The sequence below is a fragment of the Saccostrea echinata genome, unplaced genomic scaffold (assembly GCF_033153115.1).
Source record: "Saccostrea echinata isolate AGI-Se365-2 ecotype Australia unplaced genomic scaffold, CSIRO_AGI_Sech_v1 ptg000044l, whole genome shotgun sequence".
In the NCBI taxonomy this organism is placed as follows: domain Eukaryota; kingdom Metazoa; phylum Mollusca; class Bivalvia; order Ostreida; family Ostreidae; genus Saccostrea; species Saccostrea echinata.
This window is the reverse complement of record NW_026889793.1, coordinates 919,026-943,543: the sequence shown is the minus strand read 5'-3', so window position 1 is coordinate 943,543 and position 24,518 is coordinate 919,026. Positions and strand designations below refer to the sequence as shown.

Sequence of the window (24,518 nt, the reverse complement as noted above, 5' to 3'; positions counted from 1 at the left end):
TATCACCAGGGTCTGTATACCCATCACCAGGGTCTGTATACCTATCACCAGGGTCTGTATTGTCTATCACCAGGGTCTATATACCCATCACCAGGGTCTGTATACCTATCACCAGAGTCTTTATACCCATCACCAGGGTCTGTATACCAATCACCAGGGTCTGTATACCTATCACCAGGGTCTGTATTGTCTATCACCAGGGTCTATATACCCATCACCAGGGTCTGTGTACCTATCACCAGGGTATGTATACCTATCACCAGGGTCTGTATACCCATCACCAGGGTCTGTATACCCATCACCAGGGTCTGTATTATCTATCACCAGGGTCTGTATTATCTATCACCAGGGTCTGTATACCCATCACCAGGGTCTGTATACCTATCACCAGGGTCTGTATAACCATCACCAGGGTCTGTATACCCATCACCAAGGTCTGTATTGTCTATCACCAGGGTCTATATACCCATCACCAGGGTCTGTATACCTATCACCAGGGTATGTATACCTATCACCAGGGTCTGTATACCTATCACCAGGGTCTGTATTGTCTATCACCAGGGTCTATATACCCATCACCAGGGTCTGTATACCTATCACCAGAGTCTGTATACCCATCACCAGGGTCTGTATACCAATCACCAGGGTCTGTATACCTATCACCAGGGTCTGTATTGTCTATCACCAGGGTCTATATACCCATCACCAGGGTCTGTATACCTATCACCAGGGTATGTATACCTATCACCAGGGTCTGTATACCCATCACCAGGGTCTGTATACCCATCACCAGGGTCTGTATTATCTATCACCAGGGTCTGTATTATCTATCACCAGGGTCTGTATACCCATCACCAGGGTCTGTATACCTATCACCAGGGTCTGTATACCCATCACCAGGGTCTGTATACCCATCACCAGGGTCTGTATTGTCTATCACCAGGGTCTATATACCCATCACCAGGGTCTGTATACCTATCACCAGGGTCTGTATACCAATCACCAGGGTCTGTATACCTATCACCAGGGTCTGTATTGTCTATCACCAGGGTCTACATACCCATCACCAGGGTCTGTATTATCTATCACCAGGGTCTGTATTATCTATCACCAGGGTCTGTATACCCATCACCAGGGTCTGTATACCTATCACCAGGATCTGTATACCCATCACCAGGGTCTGTATACCTATCACCAAGGTCTGTATTGTCTATCACCAGGGTCTATATACCCATCACCAGGGTCTGTATACCTATCACCAGGGTATGTATACCTATCACCAGGGTCTGTATACCCATCACCAGGGTCTGTATACCCATCACCAGGGTCTGTATTATCTATCACCAGGGTCTGTATTATCTATCACCAGGGTCTGTATACCCATCACCAGGGTCTGTATACCTATCACCAGGATCTGTATACCCATCACCAGGGTCTGTATACCTATCACCAAGGTCTGTATAATCTATCACCAGGGTCTGTATACCTATCACCAGGGTCTGTATACCCATCACCAGGGTCTGAATTATCTATCACCAGGGTCTGTATACCAATCACCAGGGTCTGTATACCCATCACCAGGGTCTTTATACCCATCACCTGGATCTGTATATCCATCACCAGGGTCTGTATACCCATCACCTGTTTGTGTGTCCACAAAAACTTGCCCATTACTTTTGATTGGTTGGATCTATGGTTTTCATATGTCACATGTGTATTTCTTGTGATAAAGCCTTTGTTTGGTTTCTAACGTATTTGACCTTTTGACCTTGATCTTGGAGTTTTGCCCACCTTTGCAAGAATTTACCAAACTTTTACCTTGGCTATAACTTTTGAACAGTTGGTGCAAAGGCTTTCATACTTTACATGTGTATTCCTTTCAACGGATATTTTTAAAAAAAATTGACCTTGACCTTTGAGTTTTACCCATTTTTAAAAAAATTAACCTTGAGGAGTTAGTATCAGGGCCTTTATTTTCCACATGTGTATTCCTTGTGACAAATCCTTTCTTTGTGTTCCAACATATTTGAAATTTTGACCTTTATCTTGGAATAAGACCTACTTTTGAAAAACTTTAATCTTGGCCATATATTTTGGACAGTTGGTGCTAATGCTTTAAAGTTTTACATGTGTATTTCTTATGACAAGGCCTTACCCTGGGTACCTTTAATTTGACCCTTTGACCATGACCTTGCAGTTTGACCTACATTTAAAAAAACTTTAACTTGGGCTAAATCTTTTGAATGGTTAGTGCTTGGAATTTCACATTTCTCATATATTCGTGTATTCACTGGGAGTCCTTTCTTTGGGTAACAACATTTTTCAGCTATTAATATTTGAGTTTGAGTTGCATTTGAGAAACTTTAACCATTAGCCGAAAGCTGCCATACAGGGACATCAGTGTTTCACAAACACATCTTGTTTTAATTTGAAATACCAAACAAAATTAAATTGAAATATTCGATAAGAACCATTATAGTTTTTAGATAATTTTGTTCACTAAAGAAGAGAAAGTTCTTTGCTGTAAAGTTAGGTTTATTTGTACGTTTGTTTGTTCAATAATTTGTTTATTTATTTTTGGCCTGAAATGACCATGTTATTGACCATTCGAGAAATTAATATCAATACGATATGTTCTTTGATATCAAACATATAAAACTTTCATGAATACTTAGCTTTGAAGTCTGCATTTGGTCTGTGCGACTTTGTAAATATATTTTTTAATGAACGCTTAATTGCACTGAAAATTTAAGTTTAATTTTAAATTTAAATTTAAGGAGGTATAACCTACCGATTACATGTATTTTTATTGGGGGAGGTGGGTTAAACTCACTATTTATAACAAGGTGTTGTCAGTCTAACTATCATGATAAATAAATAAGGATGACTAAATAATTGTCTGGAATGTGTTGCTTGGAATTTATTTCAGGGCCTAAACATGTAGATCAAGGTGTAGGGAAAGGTAGACCAATAATAACGACCTCACTATAGATTTTCAATCCACCTTCTTCGGTGTAAATACTACAATTTTATTTATTTCATTTGTATTTACAATTCATCAAATTATAAATTCAGATTAACAATTTGTTATTACAATTTTTTATCTTTTATAAAACAAGTTAACTTTTTATAATTGAAAATTATTGATTAGTTGTTAAAGTGTTGTATAAATGTTTTCCATCCTGCTGGGTTAATGTTAAAGTATGAATTTGAATTCCCCCAATACTGATGTACAAAAATCACCGTTACAGAAAAAAATGCGAATAAAGCGTTAGATTAATTTATCTTATCCAAATAAAGAATTGAGAACGCTTAAACTGGTTGCAAATGGTACATGTAGTCTAATTCAGGAAAATTCTATGAAATATTTTGTTTATAAAACAAGTAAAATCAACAGTTAACACATTAATCACAGATTGTGTTTGTCTGCACATGATTAGAAAAATCGGCTTTCTAAGAAATTGCCCCAAAATGTACGATACATGGGAGAATTATTTGAAATCACAAAGATAAAGTCAGATAGGAAACAAACTCACTCAATCTTGTAATTCATATTCGATTATCTTGTGATTTATTTTTGAAGGTTGTGAATACTTTATAATTACATTTAAAAAATCCCTGTGATTCATATTTAATTATGCGATAATCTTGTGACTTATATCCGAAAAGTTCATATTTGAAATCTTGTTACTGTGTATTTTTTTTTAGGTGTGTCAAAATATTTATTTTCCTTAGTCGACTATTCGATAACATTATTCGAACGATAGTCGAATATTCGGAACATTTTCTTAAAATAAAATTTTAATATTTCAAACCTCACTTGTAAATGCAGGAGGTATTTATAACAAAAAAAAAAAAACTTTTTACCTCATATATACAAAAAAGTAACATTAATTGCCTCTGTTGCACACAGATGTTTACAGGCACCTAACGTGTGGGCAGTGTGTTTAGATGAAATAAATTTAGACCGTAAATTATTCATATATCAGTTTTTATTTTAGCAAGCATTAAAAAAAATTGCCAGCATGATATTTTTTAAAGTTTACAAAAATAAAGAGGGGGTGGGGGGTTAATACAAACTATCTACACGTCTTACTCTGAATATATGTATTGTTAATAAAATTAATTTGGAAAGATATACATGTAGATATCATTACTTCAAATAAAACGTTTTATCATAATTATCATTTTATATTTCATGGAATTTTATTCAATTATTCTCCATTGCTAGAGCAAATTCGCCGGGACAGTCTATGTGTTTGTTCATCACAAAAACTTGAACATTCGTCATAATTTTTTGTTTAGTTTATCAATTTCAAGAAATATCCATCTAATAGAAAATGTATAATAATTTTGAAAAGATCAGACTCTCATATTCCACATATGAATTAAGAATTACAGAATCTTTCTAATTTATCATTTTTTTTTATCTTATGACCTTGTGAAATTTGATATACTTATAAAAAAATAACCCTGACCTAAGCTTAGTATGGAATGAGATATATGTTTTCATAATTCACATGTGCAATGCCCGTGACAAAACTATAACAAGTCACTGGAAAGTATGATCTTTGACCTTGACATTTGACCTTCTTTACAAAACTTTTAATCCTGGCCAAAGCTTTGCACCTGATGAGACAGGACTTTTATATTTTCATGTACATGTACATAGCTGTAACAAGACCTTCCAAATATACTCTGATTTTTAACCTCATAAACTTGACCTTGAAGTTTGACTTTCAAGTCATAACTCAATCCTTGGTCCAAAGCTTTTAAACAGAACATCCAACTTTAAAAATATATAATAATTTTAAATATGATGAGCTACCACGACAGTCACAATATGCCATAGATGATTGCATCCCAACCAAAAAAAAAAAAAGATTAAAGACATTACATATCATTTCCCTGTAGTGAAATACACTGGGTATCCTTCTTGACAACATGACAGCTAGGGTTTGTAGAACACATATATTTTGGCACTATTATCCTACTGTTCTACTGTCATGAACATAGAAGAAATTTGAACTTTGTGCTGGTTGCTTTTCTTTTATGATATTTTTTTTTTCATTTCACACTTTATTGATTAATTATGTAGATATGTATATGTTCACATTTTCTGTGGAACAAGTAAACAACATAACGGAATTTTAAGATTTCTCTCGATTTATGCAATAGAGGAATCAGGATACATTGACATTTACAATGTAAAGATATTTCCACACAAATTTAAATCTTTGTCCATTGTTATAAATTTCTATATCCTTTGCTTCCTCCTTGACAGGCTTACACTACAAAATAAAAAGTAAATAAGATCAATATAACATTAGAGTTAAGGCATCTTCTCCACAAGATGTTACGTTTATGACTAGAAACATGCAAAGAGACACCCTAAAAAGTAATTAAATTGGATTCCATTTTCATAATGCAAACTAGGTTGAAGGACACCCTACTAAAAAGATGGCATTTAGACCCTGCGAGAGGGAAAGATAAACTGTGGTGATGGGTATACATACCCTGGTGATGGGAATATAGACCTTGGTGATAGACAATACAGACCCTGGTGATAGGTATACAGACCCTGTTGATTGGTATACAGACCCTGGTGATGGGTATACAGACCCTGGTGATAGGTATACAGACCCTGGTGATAGGTATACATACCCTGGTGATAGGTATACAGACCCTGGTGATGGGTATATAGACCCTGGTGATAGACAATACAGACCCTGGTGATAGGTATACATACCCAGGTGATGGGTATACAGACCCTGGTGATAGGTATACATACCCTGGTGATAGGTATACAGACCCTGGTGATGGGTATACAGACCCTGGTGATGGGTATATAGACCCTGGTGATAGACAATACAGACCCTGGTGATAGGTATACAGACCCTGGTGATAGGTATACATACCCTGGTGATAGATAATACCGACCCTGGTGATGGGTATACAGACCCTGGTGATGGTTATATATACCCTGGTGATAGATAATTCAGACCCTGGTGATGGTTATATATACCCTGGTGATAGATAATTCAGACCCTGGTGATGGGTATACAGACCCTGGTGATGGGTATACAGACCCTGGTGATAGGTATATAGACCCTGGTGATAGATAATACAGACCCTGGTGATAGGTATACAGACCCTGGTGATGGGTATACAGATCCTGGTGATGGGTATACAGACCCTGGTGATGGTTATATATACCCTGGTGATAGATAATTCAGACCCTGGTGATGGGTATACAGACCCTGGTGATGGGTATATAGACCCTGGTGATAGATAATTCAGACCCTGGTGATGGGTATACAGACCCTGGTGATGGTTATATATACCCTGGTGATAGATAATTCAGACCCTGGTGATGGTTATATATACCCTGGTGATAGATAATTCAGACCCTGGTGATGGGTATACAGACCATGGTGATGGGTATACAGACCCTGGTGATGGGTATACAGACCCTGGTGATAGGTCTACAGACCCTGGTGATAGATAATACAGACCCTGGTGATAGGTATACAGACCCTGGTGATGGGTTTACAGATCCTGGTGATGGGTATACAGACCCTGGTGATGGTTATATATACCCTGGTGATAGATAATTCAGACCCTGGTGATGGGTATACAGACCCTGGTGATGGGTATATAGACCCTGGTGATAGATAATTCAGACGCTGGTGATGGGTATACAGACCCTGGTGATGGTTATATATACCCTGGTGATAGATAATTCAGACCCTGGTGATAGGTATACAGACCCTGGTGATGGGTTTACAGATCCTGGTGATGGGTATACAGACCCTGGTGATGGTTATATATACCCTGGTGATAGATAATTCAGACCCTGGTGATGGTTATATATACTCTGGTGATAGATAATTCAGACCCTGGTGATGGGTATACAGACCCTGGTGATGGGTATATAGACCCTGGTGATGGGTATACAGATCCTGGTGATGGGTATACAGACCCTGGTGATGGTTATATATACCCTGGTGATAGATAATTCAGACCCTGGTGATGGGTATACAGACCCTGGTGATGGTTATATATACCCTGGTGATAGATAATTCAGACCTTGGTGATAGGTATACAGACCCTGGTGATGGGTATACATACCCTGGTGATAGGTATACAGACCCTGGTGATGGGTATACAGACCCTGGTGATAGATAATACAGACCCTGGTGATGGGTATACAGACCCTGGTGATGGGTATACAGACCCTGGTGATAGGTATACATACCCTGGTGATAGGTATACAGACCCTGGTGATGGGTATATAGACCCTGGTGATAGACAATACAGACCCTGGTGATAGGTATACATACCCTGGTGATTGGTATACAGACCCTGGTGATGGGTATACAAACTCTGGTGATAGGTATACAGACCCTGGTGATGGGTATGTAGACCCTGGTGATAGACAATACAGACCCTGGTGATAGGTATACAGACCCTGGTGATAGGTATACATACCCTGGTGATAGGTATACAGACCCTGGTGATGGGTATATAGACCCTGGTGATAGACAATACAGACCCTGGTGATAGGTATACAGACCCTGGTGATGGGTATACAGACCCTGGTGATAGGTATACAGACCCTGGTGATAGATAATACCGACCCTGGTGATACATAATACAAACTATGGCAATATATAAACAGACCCTGGTAATAAGTATACAGACCCTGTAAACACAATTAATTTATAAAAGTAATATATGATAAATGCATAAATAAATCAATAAATAAATGCATGCATGAATGAATGAATGAATGAATAAATAAATGAATAAATAAATAAACTAATTAATTAATTAATAGAATAAGAAATAAACGAAGGAATGAATGTAATAAATAAATAAAGAAATAAATGAACTTCCTAATGAATTAATCAATTACTTAATTATTTAATTATAAGAATAATAAATAAATGAATAGATAAATAAACTAACAACCATACAAATTAATAAATCAATGAATTAATTAATAAATAATTAATTAATGGATGGAATAATTAATAAATAAAGGAAAGAATGTAATAAATAAAAAAATACATAAATACATTTTTTAATAAATTAATCAGTTACTTATATAATTATTAGAAAGATAAATAAATAAATAAATTAAATGAAATAAATAAATAAATAAATAAATGAAATAAATGAAATAAATAAAAAGTAACTGTAAAGTTGATTCATTTAATCTTCTGCTTTTTAAATAAAAGTTGATCGAATTATGCATAAATTTCTGCATCTGACTATAGTATCAGTCTGCATTACTAGTTTCCATTATTTATTCCGAATTTCCTCCTCCCGTTTTCCGATCTCGATGGAAAATTATTGCGCGCATGCGCTCTGCCTGGTTATAGAGGCTGGTTACGAGATCCAAAAAAGCATACATATTATATCTCAACAACGTCATACATCGGCAAAATGGCAGATGGACCTTCGAAAAGTGATATAAATGCTATTTTCAAGCGTTTGCGATCAATTCCCACTAATAAGGTTAGTTTTAAGGGACACTTTGGTAGAATGTAATTGGATTTTTGTCTATATCAGACTTTCCACCCCAGAACTTTTACATTCTGCCCCTTGATCTGACGTGTGGAAACGCATATGTGGCATACATTCGAATTTTCTCTGTAAGCCGACACTTTTTTCCTCTCACATAGTAAATGAATTTATTTTGCGAATGTGATGCTTTTACATATGTTCCATGACAAACAAAATATTATTTTACACATCAGTCTAAGATTAGGGGTGTGCACAATAATTTCAAAATTAAGCAAACAAAAGACTGAAAATGATATTGTTGACAGTCCCTGTCATCAATTATGAAACAGAAAGTGTATTGCTGAAAAAAAAAATAAACATGGTAATGATAGCTAATATAAAAGTATTGTATAACAGCATAGTCATTATCTGTTGTAAACATAAAGACCATGTATCGATCAAATAGAATGTTCTAGAGAAATTGGAGCTGGAGATTCCTTTAACTGTTACACCAGAATTTATAATTTATTATAATAAATTGTTCATGATTAGACCTTTGGGACCAGCACGGTTGTGTCGTATTTAACACGAGATTCCTATTTACTGTCAATAAAACTTTAGAAAAAAAATGATTTGGGTCAATATGCACAATCCAAATGTTTGCATCACCAAAGTGTTGCCTTAATTAAGAACTTGCAATGTGAGTGGCACTGATTGTAGTGCCTTTAAATTAAAACTGAATCGATTTCATCATGATAGAACAAAAAAAGCATCAATAATATTTAGTACCAAAAGCAGTAATATTTTGACATTCCGTTATCAAAGTTGAAACATAGCTCTCGACTCTTACCTATATTTCTTAAGAAAGATTTTTCAAATTTCGGTATTAATTTTCTAATAATCACAACTCTCAAAAGAATTTTTTTTATCAAATTGTTATTTTTTTTTGTAGACATGCTTTGACTGCAACAGCAACAACCCCACATGGGCCAGTGTGACATATGGTGTGTTCTTGTGTATAGACTGCTCAGCTGTTCATAGGTCACTGGGTGTTCACGTAACCTTTATACGCTCCACACAACTAGACACAAGCTGGACATGGCTGCAACTTCGTGCAATGCAAGTCGGTGGAAATGCCAATGCTGTATGTATACTTTAACAAGAGAATTAATGTATAATTTTTTTTAAATAAATGTAAAGCCATACCAATTTGCAATCTAGTTCGTTGGATTCGCTGCTTCTATTTGTAACAATTCCAAATTATAATATTATCAAAAAAATATGTCCGCCCGCACATCAAAAAATATCCAAGTACATTTTTTCTTGACTTTTTACACCAAACGCACAAAAGACTTCAGAACACATGTTGAGGAATGGCAGAAGCATGGGATGGAGAAAGATCATACTTCGTAACTCATACTGTGTAACAAGGTGTCATTGTGTGAAGTTTTTCATGATGCCTGTCTACTCTTTACATATACGATACATCAAAAGTTAAAAACAATGGATGTGAATTTTTTTTTCTTATACTGCAATCGAACTAGAAGCCGAGGAAACTTTAGAAGCGCTGTTTGATGTTATTATAAAGAGAACATCAAAAAGTCCACGGAAGGCTTGATGAATATTGATGTTTGCTCTATCAAAATAAAAAAAAAATTTAAGAGTGATGTAGTTGAGATTTCAAGACTGGACATGTCCCTAGGAATTTGCATGGAATTGAAAAGAACTTCTGTAGAAATGAAACTAAATTGCAATGTATGTAACATGTATCACTCATTCAAAACATGACAAACAGAAAGTAGGTGCATTTTCACGTTTTATGAATGCTTCAAAAAAATATTCTCACCCTGGAAAAATTACAGGCAAACGAGACCACAGAATTTATTGAATGATTTGATAGATTGGACAACAAATTGGAGAGGAAATTCTTCAAAAAGACCTTATTTAATGTAGCAAAACATTTCTTTTTATGAATTATTTTTGAAACCTGAAACTTTTTTATTTATTGAAAACAATATGAAAAAAGTTATAAATCATAAGTTCGTGTGATATACAAATGATATCTAATTATTTTAAGTCTTCATTTTTTAAGCCCTAGCTCTTTGGTATCATGCTTTATTCGTTTAAAAAAATTATATTACTTGTATTCGCTCGCCTCATAATTTTTAGCCCCAAAATGAAAAATAGTATTTGTAAAATTATTTCGCTCTCTCGCATCACTTTTTATTTTTGAAAGTCCGAAGATCTATTTTACATATTGGTGTGGCCTAAAGTTGATATTTTAAATTACCCAATCAGAGAATTTATGATTGACCTAAACATACTAAACAAGTTGAATATAAATCTTAACAGAAGAATATGAGATCAGTTCCAGGAATTGTTGACTTTACATGTGGCCATTTTGATGTATAATGTGCATTCCTACTGTGTACAGTTATGTGCATGTATACAAACTTGTAGATTATAAGATTCAGACTCAACACTTGAAGTGTACATCAGTAGGTGTTCCTGTAATGATAAGAAACAGGTAATGCTTTTACAAAAAAGGAGGTACCTTGTGGAAGCGACTTAAATTATGTATGTTATGAAATTTTTCTCCCAGAAATATTTTAGCTGGTACAATCATGATTTCAGCTGGGTAAAAGTACTAGGTTCCAACAGATTTTGAAATTCTGGTTATATGTGCATGGAGACTACCCAATTTTCTTTTATCCCGACCTATACTGTAGTGAAGTTCTGCGGTATGAGAAACACACTTTTATTTCTTTATTTTTAATTTTTTTCCTCTTTTTAGACTGCCTTTTTCCGTCAGCATGGTTGTACAACATCAGATGCCCAACAAAAATATCACAGCAGAGCTGCCAAGCTCTATAAAGACAAACTCCACTCCTTGGCAACAAATGCTATGAGACTCCATGGAACGAAGGTATGGAAACAAAAATTATGTCTCCTAAACCATGAACTTGAAGTATCAAACAATAAAAATATACTTTAAACATGTTAAAAGCAGAAATATTCATTGGGGATTAAATTTCATTTATTTTGTTGTTAACAGTTATCAACGAAATTAAATCCCACACGAAATTTTTAAATGACTATATATACTGAATAGAGTTACTTTCAAAACAAAGAAATTTAATGTCAACGAAACCTTTCGAGAGGACAAAACAAATGCTTATAACATTATCCTAGCAGTTAAACTGATTAGTGAGATTATAGTGGTAAAATTGTAAAAAAAATTTTGGAACAACTCATTTATCTACAGATAAACTAAGAACTAGTGATCCAGTTTACTTCAGATCTTACCTATATTGAACCCTAAAGTACATTTACATGTATTTGTTTATGTATTCATCAAATATCTAACTTTAAAAACTTTTATTTTAGGGAATGACCATTTGATTCTGAATCTGAAAAGGGGGGGGGGGGGGGGGTAGTAGCATTTGTCAAGGACAGATTATTTATTTTCTTGCCAGTCAAGGACAGATTACTTATTTCCTTGACAGTCAAGGACAGATTATTTTTTTTTCTTGCCTGTCAAGGACAGATTATTTATTTTCAAAATATTCCAATTCCCCTCCCCCTTCAGAATCAAATGGTCATTCCCTTAGGCCATTTAATAATTTTAAATTTTACTGTAACCTGTATATTTCCCTACAGTTACACATAGACAGTCATCATGAACCCACATCTCCGACGACAAAAGAGGAAGTCGATTTCTTCAAAGAACATGCTGACAGTATTGACTCCACACCTATTGCAGAAAATCAGAAGCTGTTCAGTGCATCAGAGCCTCAGCCAATCAAAAATGGCAATCTGAAAAAGGAGGATTTTGGTAAGATGAAATTTTAGCCAATCAAAATTCAGATGTTGAAGAGTGTGCCAAAACATCCCCAAATTAGAAATGACATATGTGGGCAGATGATGAAATATACAATTCAGCTACCTGAAAAGAATATCATATTGAAAAATATATACTTGTAAAAAGAAAAAAAAATTAAGCTATAAAAATATATAGCATATCTAAAGCAGCTAAATTAAATGTAATGAACTGTTTGAAAAAATGACATTCTAGGTTAAGAGAAAGGACATACTCAGAATATTAGTCAATATGAATTTACAATTACATAATGAATTGATACTTTATCACAGACCCCTCTGAGGGCCCCAGTGTAGAAGCAGCCTTAAGTATGTCACCAACTTCAGCAGCCGCTCAGGCGGAACCACGGAAATCCATCATAGGAGCAAAAAAACCTGCTGGCAGGAAAGGGGTAAGATCTAGCCCTGGGGCCATAAAACTTAGCCAGCCCACTTTTGATTTCAATCTCTCTTTTATGATAGAAATTTATAGTGGAAAAGTGAGACTGGGATCAAAATTGAGCTCATCATAGGTTTACGGCTCTTGGAAGGGGTAAAAGTACATGTTTTGAATTATGAAAGCTTTTAGCATCCAATATAGATACAGGTTTTTTTTTTTTTAAATTTATGAAATTGATAATTATATGATCCTTTTTTTTTGTAAAGGATTTTATTTCCATATTTCATTTATAAGTTTTATGGAAGAGGTAAAATAAATTGCCTGGTATCAAGTTTTTAATGAGGAGTCAAGAATATATCAATCTCTTTCTTTTTACATAGGGGGAATGGTTGGGGGAATGGTACTAGGATCTGTAATGTTATGTCAAACTTTAAATACATTTCTAAAAAAGAATTCTGGGTATCTTTATGGTATGATTGAAATTGATTTGATAAAAGAAATGGAAAGAAAAATATAAAGTGTCAGCTCTTTATGTTGATTGTAGAAGGGTGGTCTTGGAGCACAGAGGGTGAAAACAAACTTCTCAGAGATTGAGAATAAAGCTCAGCAGCTGGACAAAGAGAGGGAGGAACTGGCCGCCAGTCGAGCTGTCCAGGAGGCCAAGTCTGAAGAGGAAAAGGCCAAACAAATGTAAGGGGTGGATCCAACAAATGTAAAGGGGCGGAGCCCACAAATGTAAAGGGGTGGATCCAAGAAATGTAAAGGGGTGGATCTAACAAATGTAAAGGGGGTAGATCCAACAAATGTAAGAGGTTGATCCAACCAGAAAGATTTATGGGAGGTAGAGTGAGGGATTAAATTGGCTTGTAAGGATTAAATCACAGAGAATATTGGGGAATTTAGATTAAAGAGTTTTAGGTTGGATAAGAAATAATTTTTTGATGTCAGCTTTGAAGATGCACATAAATTTTAAACTTAATTTTAGATCATAAATGAAGAATGGAAAACACCTACAATTTTCTTTGTTTCCTTTTGTTGATTTGAATTGCAGGTTTTACTTTATTATGATTAAATAATTATGTTGTGTTTCATTGAAAAGGTCTGATAAACTAAAATTATAAAATTTTCTCAGTCTTAATTTTCTACAATAACATGAGCTTCATTCTTACAGGGCCTCTATGAGATTAGCATACCAAGACATGAGTATAGAAAGAAAGAAACAAGAAGAGAAGTTAAAGCAGTCAGACCCTAAAAAGGCGGAACAATTAGAGAGGCTCGGCATGGGGTTTGCTTCATCAAAGTAAGTCAGAGGGGCTCTTCAAAGGATTTCTTTACCTTGATAATTATTTAAGTAGTGGGGTTACACACATCTAATGATATTTTTTTGTTGCTTATGATAGCAAAATGTTCATAAAAAAAAGCACATTCAGAGACAAGTATGTATGCTTAGAATGTTTATTGGATGTTTATTGAAAAGGAAATTAACTTGTCTTTGCCTCAAGAATTGCTAATGTTTTCTTCAAATTTGAAAACAAGTATACCAAATGATATGTTTCTATCAATTGATTTATCTGTCCACTAGATACATCAAGGTAGAAGTGGCTTAATTTTGATAATTGCATGTGTGTGAGGTCAGGGATAATCTTTGTGCAATCAGGCATTGCAACAAAAGTTAAATTCCATGGTCTTGTAAAGCATATGTCTTCTTTGAATTTTTCTTCTTATCGTGAGTTGATTTCTGCTGTTTTTCAGGGGGATGAGCCATTCAGCCATGACAGACATGCAGGTCATTGAGCAGGAACAGCCAAATTCCTCCAGATCAAAATACGATAAAAAGCCATCAAAGGGGCGGAGCTTTTTTGACGATGAGCTGGATGACTACACTTCCTCTTCCTCTAAGTATGAATTTTAAGGAGTGGATCCAGATTTTTGTCATCCTTCTTAAGTTTCACATTGAAAGCTTTATCTTTTTAATAGTGAATTTGTATGTCATCTATTTAGTATTTTACAATTAACATATTATATTTTTATTTTGTTTCAAGAGATAAAATTTTGATTTTTCTGTGTTAAACATATGTCAATAGAGACTCCTGTTGGATTCTTCGAAAAAAGAAACCATGAAAATACAAATTTCTTCAATCCATACATTTTCTCAAATGTAAAGCAGAAAAAAAATTTAATTGGAGGTTTGGATAGCTTTAAGAAGTCTATAAACACAAAATTCTTTATGATATTTAAAGTTCAGAAGTATATACTATGCCGAACTAGGTATTAAAGACTTTTTGTACATAGGTGTGACCAAAACTTTGATTATGTACATACATGTAGATATGACCGAAACTTTGATTTTGTATCTAGGTATAACCAAGACTTTGATTTTGTATATAGATATAACCGAGACTTTGATTTTCTATCTAGGTATGACCGAGACTCTGATTTTGTATGTAGGTATGACGTAGACTTTGCCTTCTATCTAGGTATGACCGAGACTTTGATTTTGACAAGAAGGACTCCTTCGGCTCCTGGGGAAACAACAACAAATCTGGGAGCTGGGACATTGACCGCTTCGACTCCAAACAGAGCTTCTCCGAGACCCTGTCCAGCAAACCCCAGAACGACGAAAAGTAGGTCAAATATTGGTGTGAAAGATATATAGTTGTATGGCAGGATATTGAAAAAATGAATTATTTTGTTGATTGATAAATAAATGTTGGATTGTTATTATTAGTATACATACTTATTTTTTCTGCTGCCCAGTTTGGAGGAGTTGTATGATGATGAGGATTCAGGGTAAAAAAAATTACGTCACAGGGTACAATACACAAGCTTACAGTCCCCCATAAACAGGCACAAAAAAAAAAATCAGATTTGATGGGTTTTTTTTTTCCATTCTTATAAAGATGTTACAGTAAAACTCGTTTAGTACAGATGATATATCGAAATTTTTCGCAATCCCCTGCGAAATTCTTAACAATTCCTTATAAAATTTTGTGGATATAACGAACTTGGATGTAGCAAATTTATGGTTATAATGAACTGATTCTGTGTCCCCTAGAAGTTAAAAATAACGACATTTACATCTTTTATAGCAAATTTTCAAAGATATCAATTTTGAATATTAAACTAACATCAATTTTGTAAGTATGAATATTTGAAAGTCTACTCATCAAAAACTTTTGAATCCAAGGTAAATTTTGTATTTTATACTTCCCTAAAAACATTTTGTAGTCATACTTGAAGGAAAAAAATCTATATTGTGAATTTGCTATGTATACTTTATAGGGCTGGGACGATACAACATTTTCTATATCGATACGTATCACTACATTTGAAGCACGATACGATATGTATCACGATATGTTGAATTAGTTATAAAATGCTTTTTTGTATTGAAATGAACACAATATTTCTTCACAAAATACGAATAATTTATTCAGAGAAGTTGTATCTCTGTTGTAAAACAAAATTCTTTTACACAAGTGGTGTTATTATTATGTATTTCATATTTATATTTATATTTTGCATATTTATTTTATATATTTAACCCAAAAAATGTTAAGTTAACAAAGAAAAAACATAAGTCAGAAATTTTTTGCGATATTTCGATATTTCTTCATTCGTATCGATATGCGTATCATCCTCACATTGAATCGATATTATTGATATCTCGATATATCGTCCCAGCCCTAATACTTTAACGAATTCGTTATACGGATATAACAAATTACGGATATAGCGAAGGTCCCCAGAACTTTGCTATAACTGAGTTTTACTGTAGCAGTGATCAAATCAAAAAATTTTTTTAAAAATTAAAGCACAAAACATTATTTCTGCTCACTCTGTGTAATGATATAATCAAATTTTGGAAATATGTCCTTTTAATATCTGTTGAGGCTAATAGACATAAGCCACAATGCATTGGATGATTGTGTTGTGGTACTCAAAAAAAAAAAAAAAAAATGCTGCATTGTTTACCCTGGTTAATTAGGTCACCCAACTGTAACAAAATTGCCTCTAATTAATAATAGGGAGGACAGTGTAGCTTAGTTCAAAGAAAACATTATAGACCCGTAGTTAGTTGTGAGAAGTTTTAGTTTGATGCTTCAGTTGAGTTTTCCCACAGGTAAACGAACACAATAAAGGGGATACAAAATAGAAGCTTAAGTTTAAGTTTCTGTGATGTGGGATGGTCACCATTTATTATGGTCCAAGTAATATGACCACAGGAGCCTGTAATTTAACTTATTGTTTTCAGTGGTACATGGGCAATTATAGATTGATCTCTGTGAAATCATTTATTTCCGTTCTGTGTATGGGTTCTAGTTTTCAGAAAGTTCTGGATAATTTTTTTAACCTGTGATATAGTTAAACTTCACCATACATTTTTGTGCATATTTTGAAAAGTGTGTTCATGTGGAATATTCCATGAAGTGAATGATTTTCTGTTCAGTGGTAACCATTCTTCAATTATATATTTTATTTCATGGGAAATAAAATTACATGCAGTTGGTTTTTCATTATAAGGAGAAAAAAAAACAACTTATAAACATGTAAAATGTATTTTGGATTCAAAAATTAACAAAAATAATTGATTTCACAGATGGTAAATGTAGATAGTTACTATGAAACAACACGTGATACAGAGCATGGCAATGTAGTTGTTTCTAAACTTGCTTTTGAATTTAGCTTTTCTTTAGTACATACTAGTCAAGAAAAATCCTCCTTGATACCTAGGGACATGATTATTTATTTTCCTTTTTATCAAAGGGAATGTTTGTACCCAAATGATAATATTTAATATTTTCCATATTCAAAAAGTGTTCAGAAGTCAGGTAATTAGTTATTTGGCTTCAGTCTTGAAGAAAATACAGATAGGTGCAAGGTCTTTATAATTAAACTGCATGACTTGTTAAACTTTTGAAATTGATTATTTTTTCAGACAAGGAAGAAGCCGTAAGGCATATGACTACAGTTCACAGTCGACGTCCGAAGAAGCCCAGAAGAAATTCGGCAACGCCAAGTCTATATCTTCAGATCAGTTTTTCGGGAAACCGGATGCAGATGTAAGAACCCTGTCTATAGCAGAAGTGACCATAGTACTGTTAAAATAAGCTAAATCAAGCTACAATTGAGTCCAGATATTTTAGTAGACATGATCAAACAAAGTTACAATGCAAAAGTTTCACACTTATTTTTTTGTAACTTAATGCTACATGTAATCAAATAATGATTGATACATCGAAAGGGGAATAAATCTAGATTTTAAATCATTCTAGAGCAAAACATTCAATTTAGTTTTTAAATAATTGTTGTTATGAAGTAAAAGAACATTTTTTTTTCTGCAGTCATTAATTTATCTGTTTAATTCCTACATTTTAATGTTGGTAAATAAAGAACCCAAGTAAGTATAGGCTTTGAAGGCATTTTTGAAATTATTGAAATATAAAGAGTTTCGGATGGCAGTCATCTGATATCACAGGTATATACGTGGAGCATCTAGCTCTCTGAGATTCTTTCACATTGTAGCCTGAAAACATTTCCGTCATGAAAATGAAAATCAAATTTTTCCTCAAAGTAACATGCAGATATATTGTAGCAAGAGTGAACAATAATTCCCAAAAGAAAATCTGAGTGAAAATTACTGATCACTTTGTAGTTTGAGATGCGTCAGAATTTGTCCAGATTTGAGGGAAGTAACAGTATCTCCAGCTCTCAGCTGTTTGGTACGGAATCCGCGGGTCGTAAGAATTATTCCAGCAATGCTCCCGATCTACAGGATATAAAAGACGGAGTTCGTCAAGGGGTCACAAAGGTCGCAGGGAAACTTTCCAATCTAGCCAGTGGTGTTATGAGTTCATTACAGGTAGGACTTAGTAAATCTGTACACTATAGAGTGTATGAATAATTATATACATATAGTGTGATTAATGTTGTAAATGTATCAGTTTGTATTTGAAAAGTTTAAAGGTATAATGTAAGCATCTATATATAAACTGGTAAGCCACGTTGATTGCCATAAAGAAAAAAGTGGTCTAAAAAAGAACTGCTAATTTTTCAAGGGTAGGGAATCTTATGTGACAAAAAGTGTTTGAAAATTGTTATTTAAAGAAACAGACTTCTTTTGTTTTCCTTTACTAAAGAGATAATACATACTGGTGCATAATTAAGAGTCTTAATATATAATTTCTTATGATATATTGCATTTGTGATTAAAGTTGGCATGTTTAAGCAAAAACACCTCACACACTAGATTAACAGCATCTAGGAAAGTCCCTTTCCATGTAAACTACATGTATGTACATCTGTACAAGAATTAAAAAAAAAACTTTTTAATACACTGTAGCACTAATCATACCAGCTATTTTTTTTTATTAAAAGCATGCCATAATATGTATAATATTTGTAAATAGGAAAAAAGTTCTTGACTTCTTATTTATTTTAACAATTAACTCTGTCCTTTGCAGAGAAATAAATAACAAGGTAATATTACAGGCTTTTTTTCTGGTAAAGCCTGGTAGGTTTATCTTGTTCTTTTTTTCAAATGGGGAGCTTTGTGTAAAGTTTTAATGGTTCAGTGGCAATCCTTTGTTTTTATGTATCAATCCCATCCATTCCTTTATCATTGTAAACTTCAGCATCCTTCAAGCTTGATGCTTACATTACATGGCTGGTGAAGGATATTCTTACAAGCCAAAATTCGATTTTTTTTTTTTTTTTTTTTTTGATGATGGTAAGTTAACATTGAATTTCATAGGTGCCAACGCTGATTTGACACTCAATATGAAATTTAAATTTCTCACAAACACACACACTAAATTGTCGTAAGGTATATTTATAATAATGAAAATATTATTGGGGGGGGGGGGGGTTAAAGGTGTTATGCCCTATAGAATACACCACACTTTCATTTTATATTAAATACTGTAAATGTGGTTATAACGGGGGGTGGAAGGGGGAATAATTACATATTTCCGATAAAAATTGTGCATTAGTGTCGTAAGCATTTCTGTGACTCTTAGATCTAGAATATTTTAAGTGACTACATGTATGCATGATAGTTTTTCACATGATTTTGAGTTTAAAGCATAACTAGACTCAGTCTGTTTATTTTCATCACATGTAATTAAAAAATAATAAAAACAAAAAACTCCCCCAGTTTTTCAGTATTCTTTATTTTTCAGATATTGCTATATATTTCATTTACCTTTTATCCATAGCAAATTAAAAGCATATTTATATTATCATTTTTTTAAACAATATCCTTATTTACTGGCATTTGCTGTATCACCTGAGTTGTTATTATTGTTAGTATGGTAGAGGATGGTGTAGTTTTATTCACAACATAATTCTAGTTTTCATTTCAAAAGATACTTGTATAGAATATCAAAAAATAAAATTAAAACTCCTTTTATAATCAGGTCAGATTTGATCTGAAGAAAACTTGATTTGTTGTTTTACTGTCAGTATTTATGTATAAAAATTCACAGTTTTAAGAGAAAGTGACTACCTCCTCCTGACCAGATTTTATTTTCTATAAATGCATCTGTGTAATTCTTATATCTACTCTGTTTAAACTTTTTATATTGTTTACCTTTGGTGTAGGTGCATGTCTTTATTTTTGATCCATTCAAACTTTAAAATCTTAAACATGGTGGATTGTAAAAAAAAAAAAAAAACTGAGAGAAGTTCTGAGGGTTGCAGATATTACAGTAAAAAATGCCTCAAATTAATATAAGGTCAATATCACTAACTCACTTTAGCTTATTCTTTGTATTCAACATATTGACTCTTGAGATTCAGCTGTAATTGTGAGGCCTACAGATCCAAACTTGCATAGATAATTCATTAATGAAAGGATATAAGTAGTCTTGTTTTGGACAGAGACTTTGGTGTAAGAGCATTTGATCGAGTTCCAAGTGCTTAGAAATTTTACATTCTTAAGTGTTCGCCCTCGTGGCGCAGTGGTTAGAGCATCTGATCTAGAGTCAAGGAGTAAGAACCTGGTCCTTACGTTGCGGGTTTGAATCCACTGCGGTATGTGGAGACCGGTCCATCGGATGAGACCATATAAACCGAGGTCCTGTAGGTCGCAGTAGGTGTTAGCATGAAAAGATTCCTCACTGCTCAATGGCCTTGAGTGCCGAGTATAGGTATAAATTTGCAGCCCTCCACCAACAAGTGGTGGTGTCTCCATATGAGTGAAAAATTCTCAAGAGGGACGTTAAACAACAAACAAACAAACTAAACAAAAAACATTCGAAATTAAATTGATGTTTGCAACATTGTGTGTGTCCAAAAAAAAAAAATTCTGAAGGAAATTTTTTCCCCCAAAGTATATTTGAATAAGAATGAATTAAAGATGGCAATGTATGTATGACAGATTCTTAAAATATGTAAATTTATGACCCATTTTTATGATGAGGAAATGCTACATGTACCATGAGTTTTTATTCCAGAAGCCAGACAATCTTTGATGTTTATAATGAACTTAATCTGTTAATGCAATAAGTTAATTTAAAAGTTGTCTTGCATGTGAAGCATGTACATTTTCAAAGAGAGCTGTGTTGTTTTTGATTTCAGTGTGTATTTTTGTTTGAATTAGTTCTCACAACTAGAGTAATTTTGTGTTTTAGGATTGACAAAGCCTGCCATAGCTAAGGTTTGCAAGTTTCTCAAGTAGTTACACTCTAGAAGAAATCACACTCTTTTTCACTGTAGAACAATTTATTGAGACATGTTTTTGCCAAACCCGAATTTGCAAATTTATGCCTACAGTAAAATAATATATTTTAACCCAGTAGTTGGAAATTATAAGTAAATGATTAACTGAATATGATGAATTACAAATCTAACATGGCATTTTATGCTGTCCAAATGCACTTTACATGGGTTTTACTATTTCTATACACTGAAATATTTCTATATGCAATGGAAAATTTGATTACATATTCAAATCATATCATCAATCATCGATTATTCTTCATACTTAGCATTATAATGAGTCGTAACTTATGTCTGTAGATCATCTAACTAAAGATTATTATTTGTGAAATACAGTTAGTAAAGATAGTGTTTTTTTTTATCTTCTGTCTGCTGTGAACTGTGACTTAATGAGTTGTACACTAACCAAGATACATTTTCTAGTTTCTTTTTCAATATAACTAATGTATTTATCTTCTACCCTTTTTTACACTTCACTTTGTAGTTTAGTCTTTGTCAAAATTTGTATGCTTCTCTAACATCTTAATCTCACACTCATCATACACAAAATTCTATAATAGTGACTACTGTTTTTGAAATGGGAGCTCTAATGAAAACAAGACAGCACTAGGCTTTCTTTTGTGGAGCGTTGATGGTTGGTAGGGATTTGATTGGGATTGTTTTTAAGTGATTTACGTACATGTATTCCTTTATTACATATACACGTTTGAACTAAGCTCATGTAAACACTTTCGTATTGTTTGGTTTGTAGATAAAAAGTCAATGTAAAAATATTACATATTCATATTATCGAATAAAATTTAGAGGATTGCATCTTTAATATTTGCTGTACTTTTATTACAGGACAAATACAGTGGTTGACAAAAGCTTTATATCTAAACTTATTTAATAACTGAACTAATGGTGGAGGCAGGGATTTTATACCAAACATTCAAATTGGTGAAGACCCTTGAAGAAAATTATTTCAACTTCGGTGACTTGATTGGAGTCTAGTCGGTCTACAGCAGGCAGATTGCCACCTATTGGAAAGACATTTATTTTTATTTTTTATTTTCACTTCATTGATATTACATGTATGTGTATATATATCTATGATTCATTCATTTAAAAGACATCAGTTTCACCTGGACTTTTTGTACATGTGTGCTAATAGTGTAAAACAGCAATTTGTTTAATGTGTAAAATGAATGATTCATAGATAAGAAAATGAGAGAAATATTAAGTCACATCTTCCTGTATTTATGGCCAGGCTAAGTATTTTTGGTTCAGGAGTAATTGATTATTTATTCACTCCACATTATTTTTGTTTCCCACAAGATACTGGTACCATGATAAACATCTGAGTCAGAGTACATGTTTGTATATCTATTTAAGTACATTCTATCATGATTAAAAGCTGAAAATGGATTAGTTATTGAGAAAACAAAGAGAAAATGTACAGTTACATTATTTTATTTTTGTTCTGTATCATTTAAATTCATTGTATTTGAGTGGCAGGAATTATTTAAAATGTAAATCACTCTATCAAAGCCCTCCCCATTTTAAATATGGTACATGTAGAAGACTTTTTCATTAATGTTATTATTTTTGTTTTCTTTCCAAATTTACATCTTCCCTACCCTGTTCTACTGAATTCAATATGTGCATTATGTCTGTGCAAAAATGTTTAGAAATATTTAATATTTGTCAAAAAATCTTGATTGAAAAGGAGCTTTTTATAAAAAAAAAAAAATACATTCCTAATACTAATATCGTTTCTTTAAAAAAAAAAATCAGTTCTGATATTGTAAAATGTAGCAATGTGAGAAATTCATATTTATTATTTAATATACTAGGAAAAGATTGGTCATTGCCTTTGTACATAATTTAAAAACAGAATTTAATTATTTATGTATTAAATGTACATGTACCTGTTTTCTCTAATGAAATTTGATTCTTTGTCATGCATATTTAAAAAAAATTGTATGATTATGAATTTTGGAAAAACAAAATTTAAATATTTGAAGTAAATGGTAGAAATATTTTACAGTGTTACATTATACTTGAATATTACTGAAATTATTTGTGAACAAAAATCTTTATTCAGCACATCTACAGTGTCAAAAAGTACATTGATGTGCTTGTTCAATAGATTTAACTTAATCCTGGAGAAAATGCATTGTCGGCAAAGAACGAGGGCATATTAGATTGGCATTCGGCAGGAATATGGGCGCACTTGAAAAGTGAAAATTTCATTGACCTAACACATGAAATTTAACCATTCTTTTGATGTATGGGGTTCCTGTGAAATGGGAAATAGAAACATTTTCCCAATATAACGTTTTGATTTGCTAAAAAATGACTTGAAAATTGGCTCGATAAGTCATTTGGTACAAAATGTTGCATTTTTAAACAAGTTTTTCTAATAATTTGCTATATCTTGGTTATCTCTCTGAAACATTATTTGCATGCATTTTAATTGAAAGAAACGAGCAAATATTTGTAAAAAAAAAAAAAAAAAAAAATGGAGAGAAGACCCAGAGACCATAAAAAATGAAGTTTTTCCAAAAAAAAAAAAAATCTCATTGTGTAAATGCGGCCGGTGCTTCATTGTCGTTTTCATATCGACATGTAGTATGTAGCGATGATAGCTAAGTAGTCCAGTGCACAGGAATTGGAAAGTTTTCGGTTCGATCTTCGCATGGGGCTTTTTTTTTTTTTTTTTTTTTTTTTTTTTTTTTGCAAATAGTCAATTCTTTTGTCAGTTAAATTTTATGTACTCATTAAGTAAATTTTAAATTGGATAAATTATAGTTCAGTTGCACTGAGAGCGAAAACAATTCTTCCCATGGGCGGATACAGGATTTGTGATTGGGGGGGGGGGGGGCGTGGATAACTTCGTTCAGGCAGGGGGTCTGGGTGCCGCCTTTAGGCCCCAAGTGGGTCCAGATCCTGGGTTTTCGTGTATTTTAAGAGTAAAACCAGGCACAATAATAGGGGTATTGGTTAGTTTATGTGTACCAAAGTTTGGCATTATTAATACTAGTCA

General features: G+C 33.4%; 1 protein-coding gene across 3 annotated transcripts; it reads left to right on the top strand.

The window, feature by feature from the left end:
* The first annotated feature begins 8,411 nt into the window (after positions 1-8,411).
* LOC133201510 (ADP-ribosylation factor GTPase-activating protein 2-like) lies at positions 8,412-23,225 on the top strand. Of its 3 annotated transcripts, none has more exons than XM_061337307.1 (13): positions 8,436-8,523; positions 9,464-9,655; positions 11,306-11,437; positions 12,172-12,346; positions 12,664-12,782; positions 13,314-13,459; positions 13,941-14,069; positions 14,522-14,668; positions 15,247-15,393; positions 17,709-17,832; positions 18,426-18,632; positions 19,234-19,249; positions 22,334-23,225. In XM_061337307.1, exons 1-12 carry the CDS (start codon positions 8,452-8,454, stop codon positions 19,243-19,245), a joined length of 1,602 nt encoding a protein of 533 aa, XP_061193291.1. In that variant the 5' UTR covers positions 8,436-8,451; the 3' UTR covers positions 19,246-19,249; positions 22,334-23,225. The 3 variants fall into 3 exon arrangements, with proteins under 3 accessions (XP_061193293.1, XP_061193291.1, XP_061193292.1); XM_061337308.1 differs by lacking the exon at positions 19,234-19,249 and adding an exon at positions 21,403-21,428 and having other exon boundaries at positions 22,334-23,224; XM_061337309.1 differs by lacking the exon at positions 19,234-19,249 and having other exon boundaries at positions 8,412-8,523; positions 22,334-23,222.
* Positions 23,226-24,518: the final 1,293 nt, after the last annotated feature.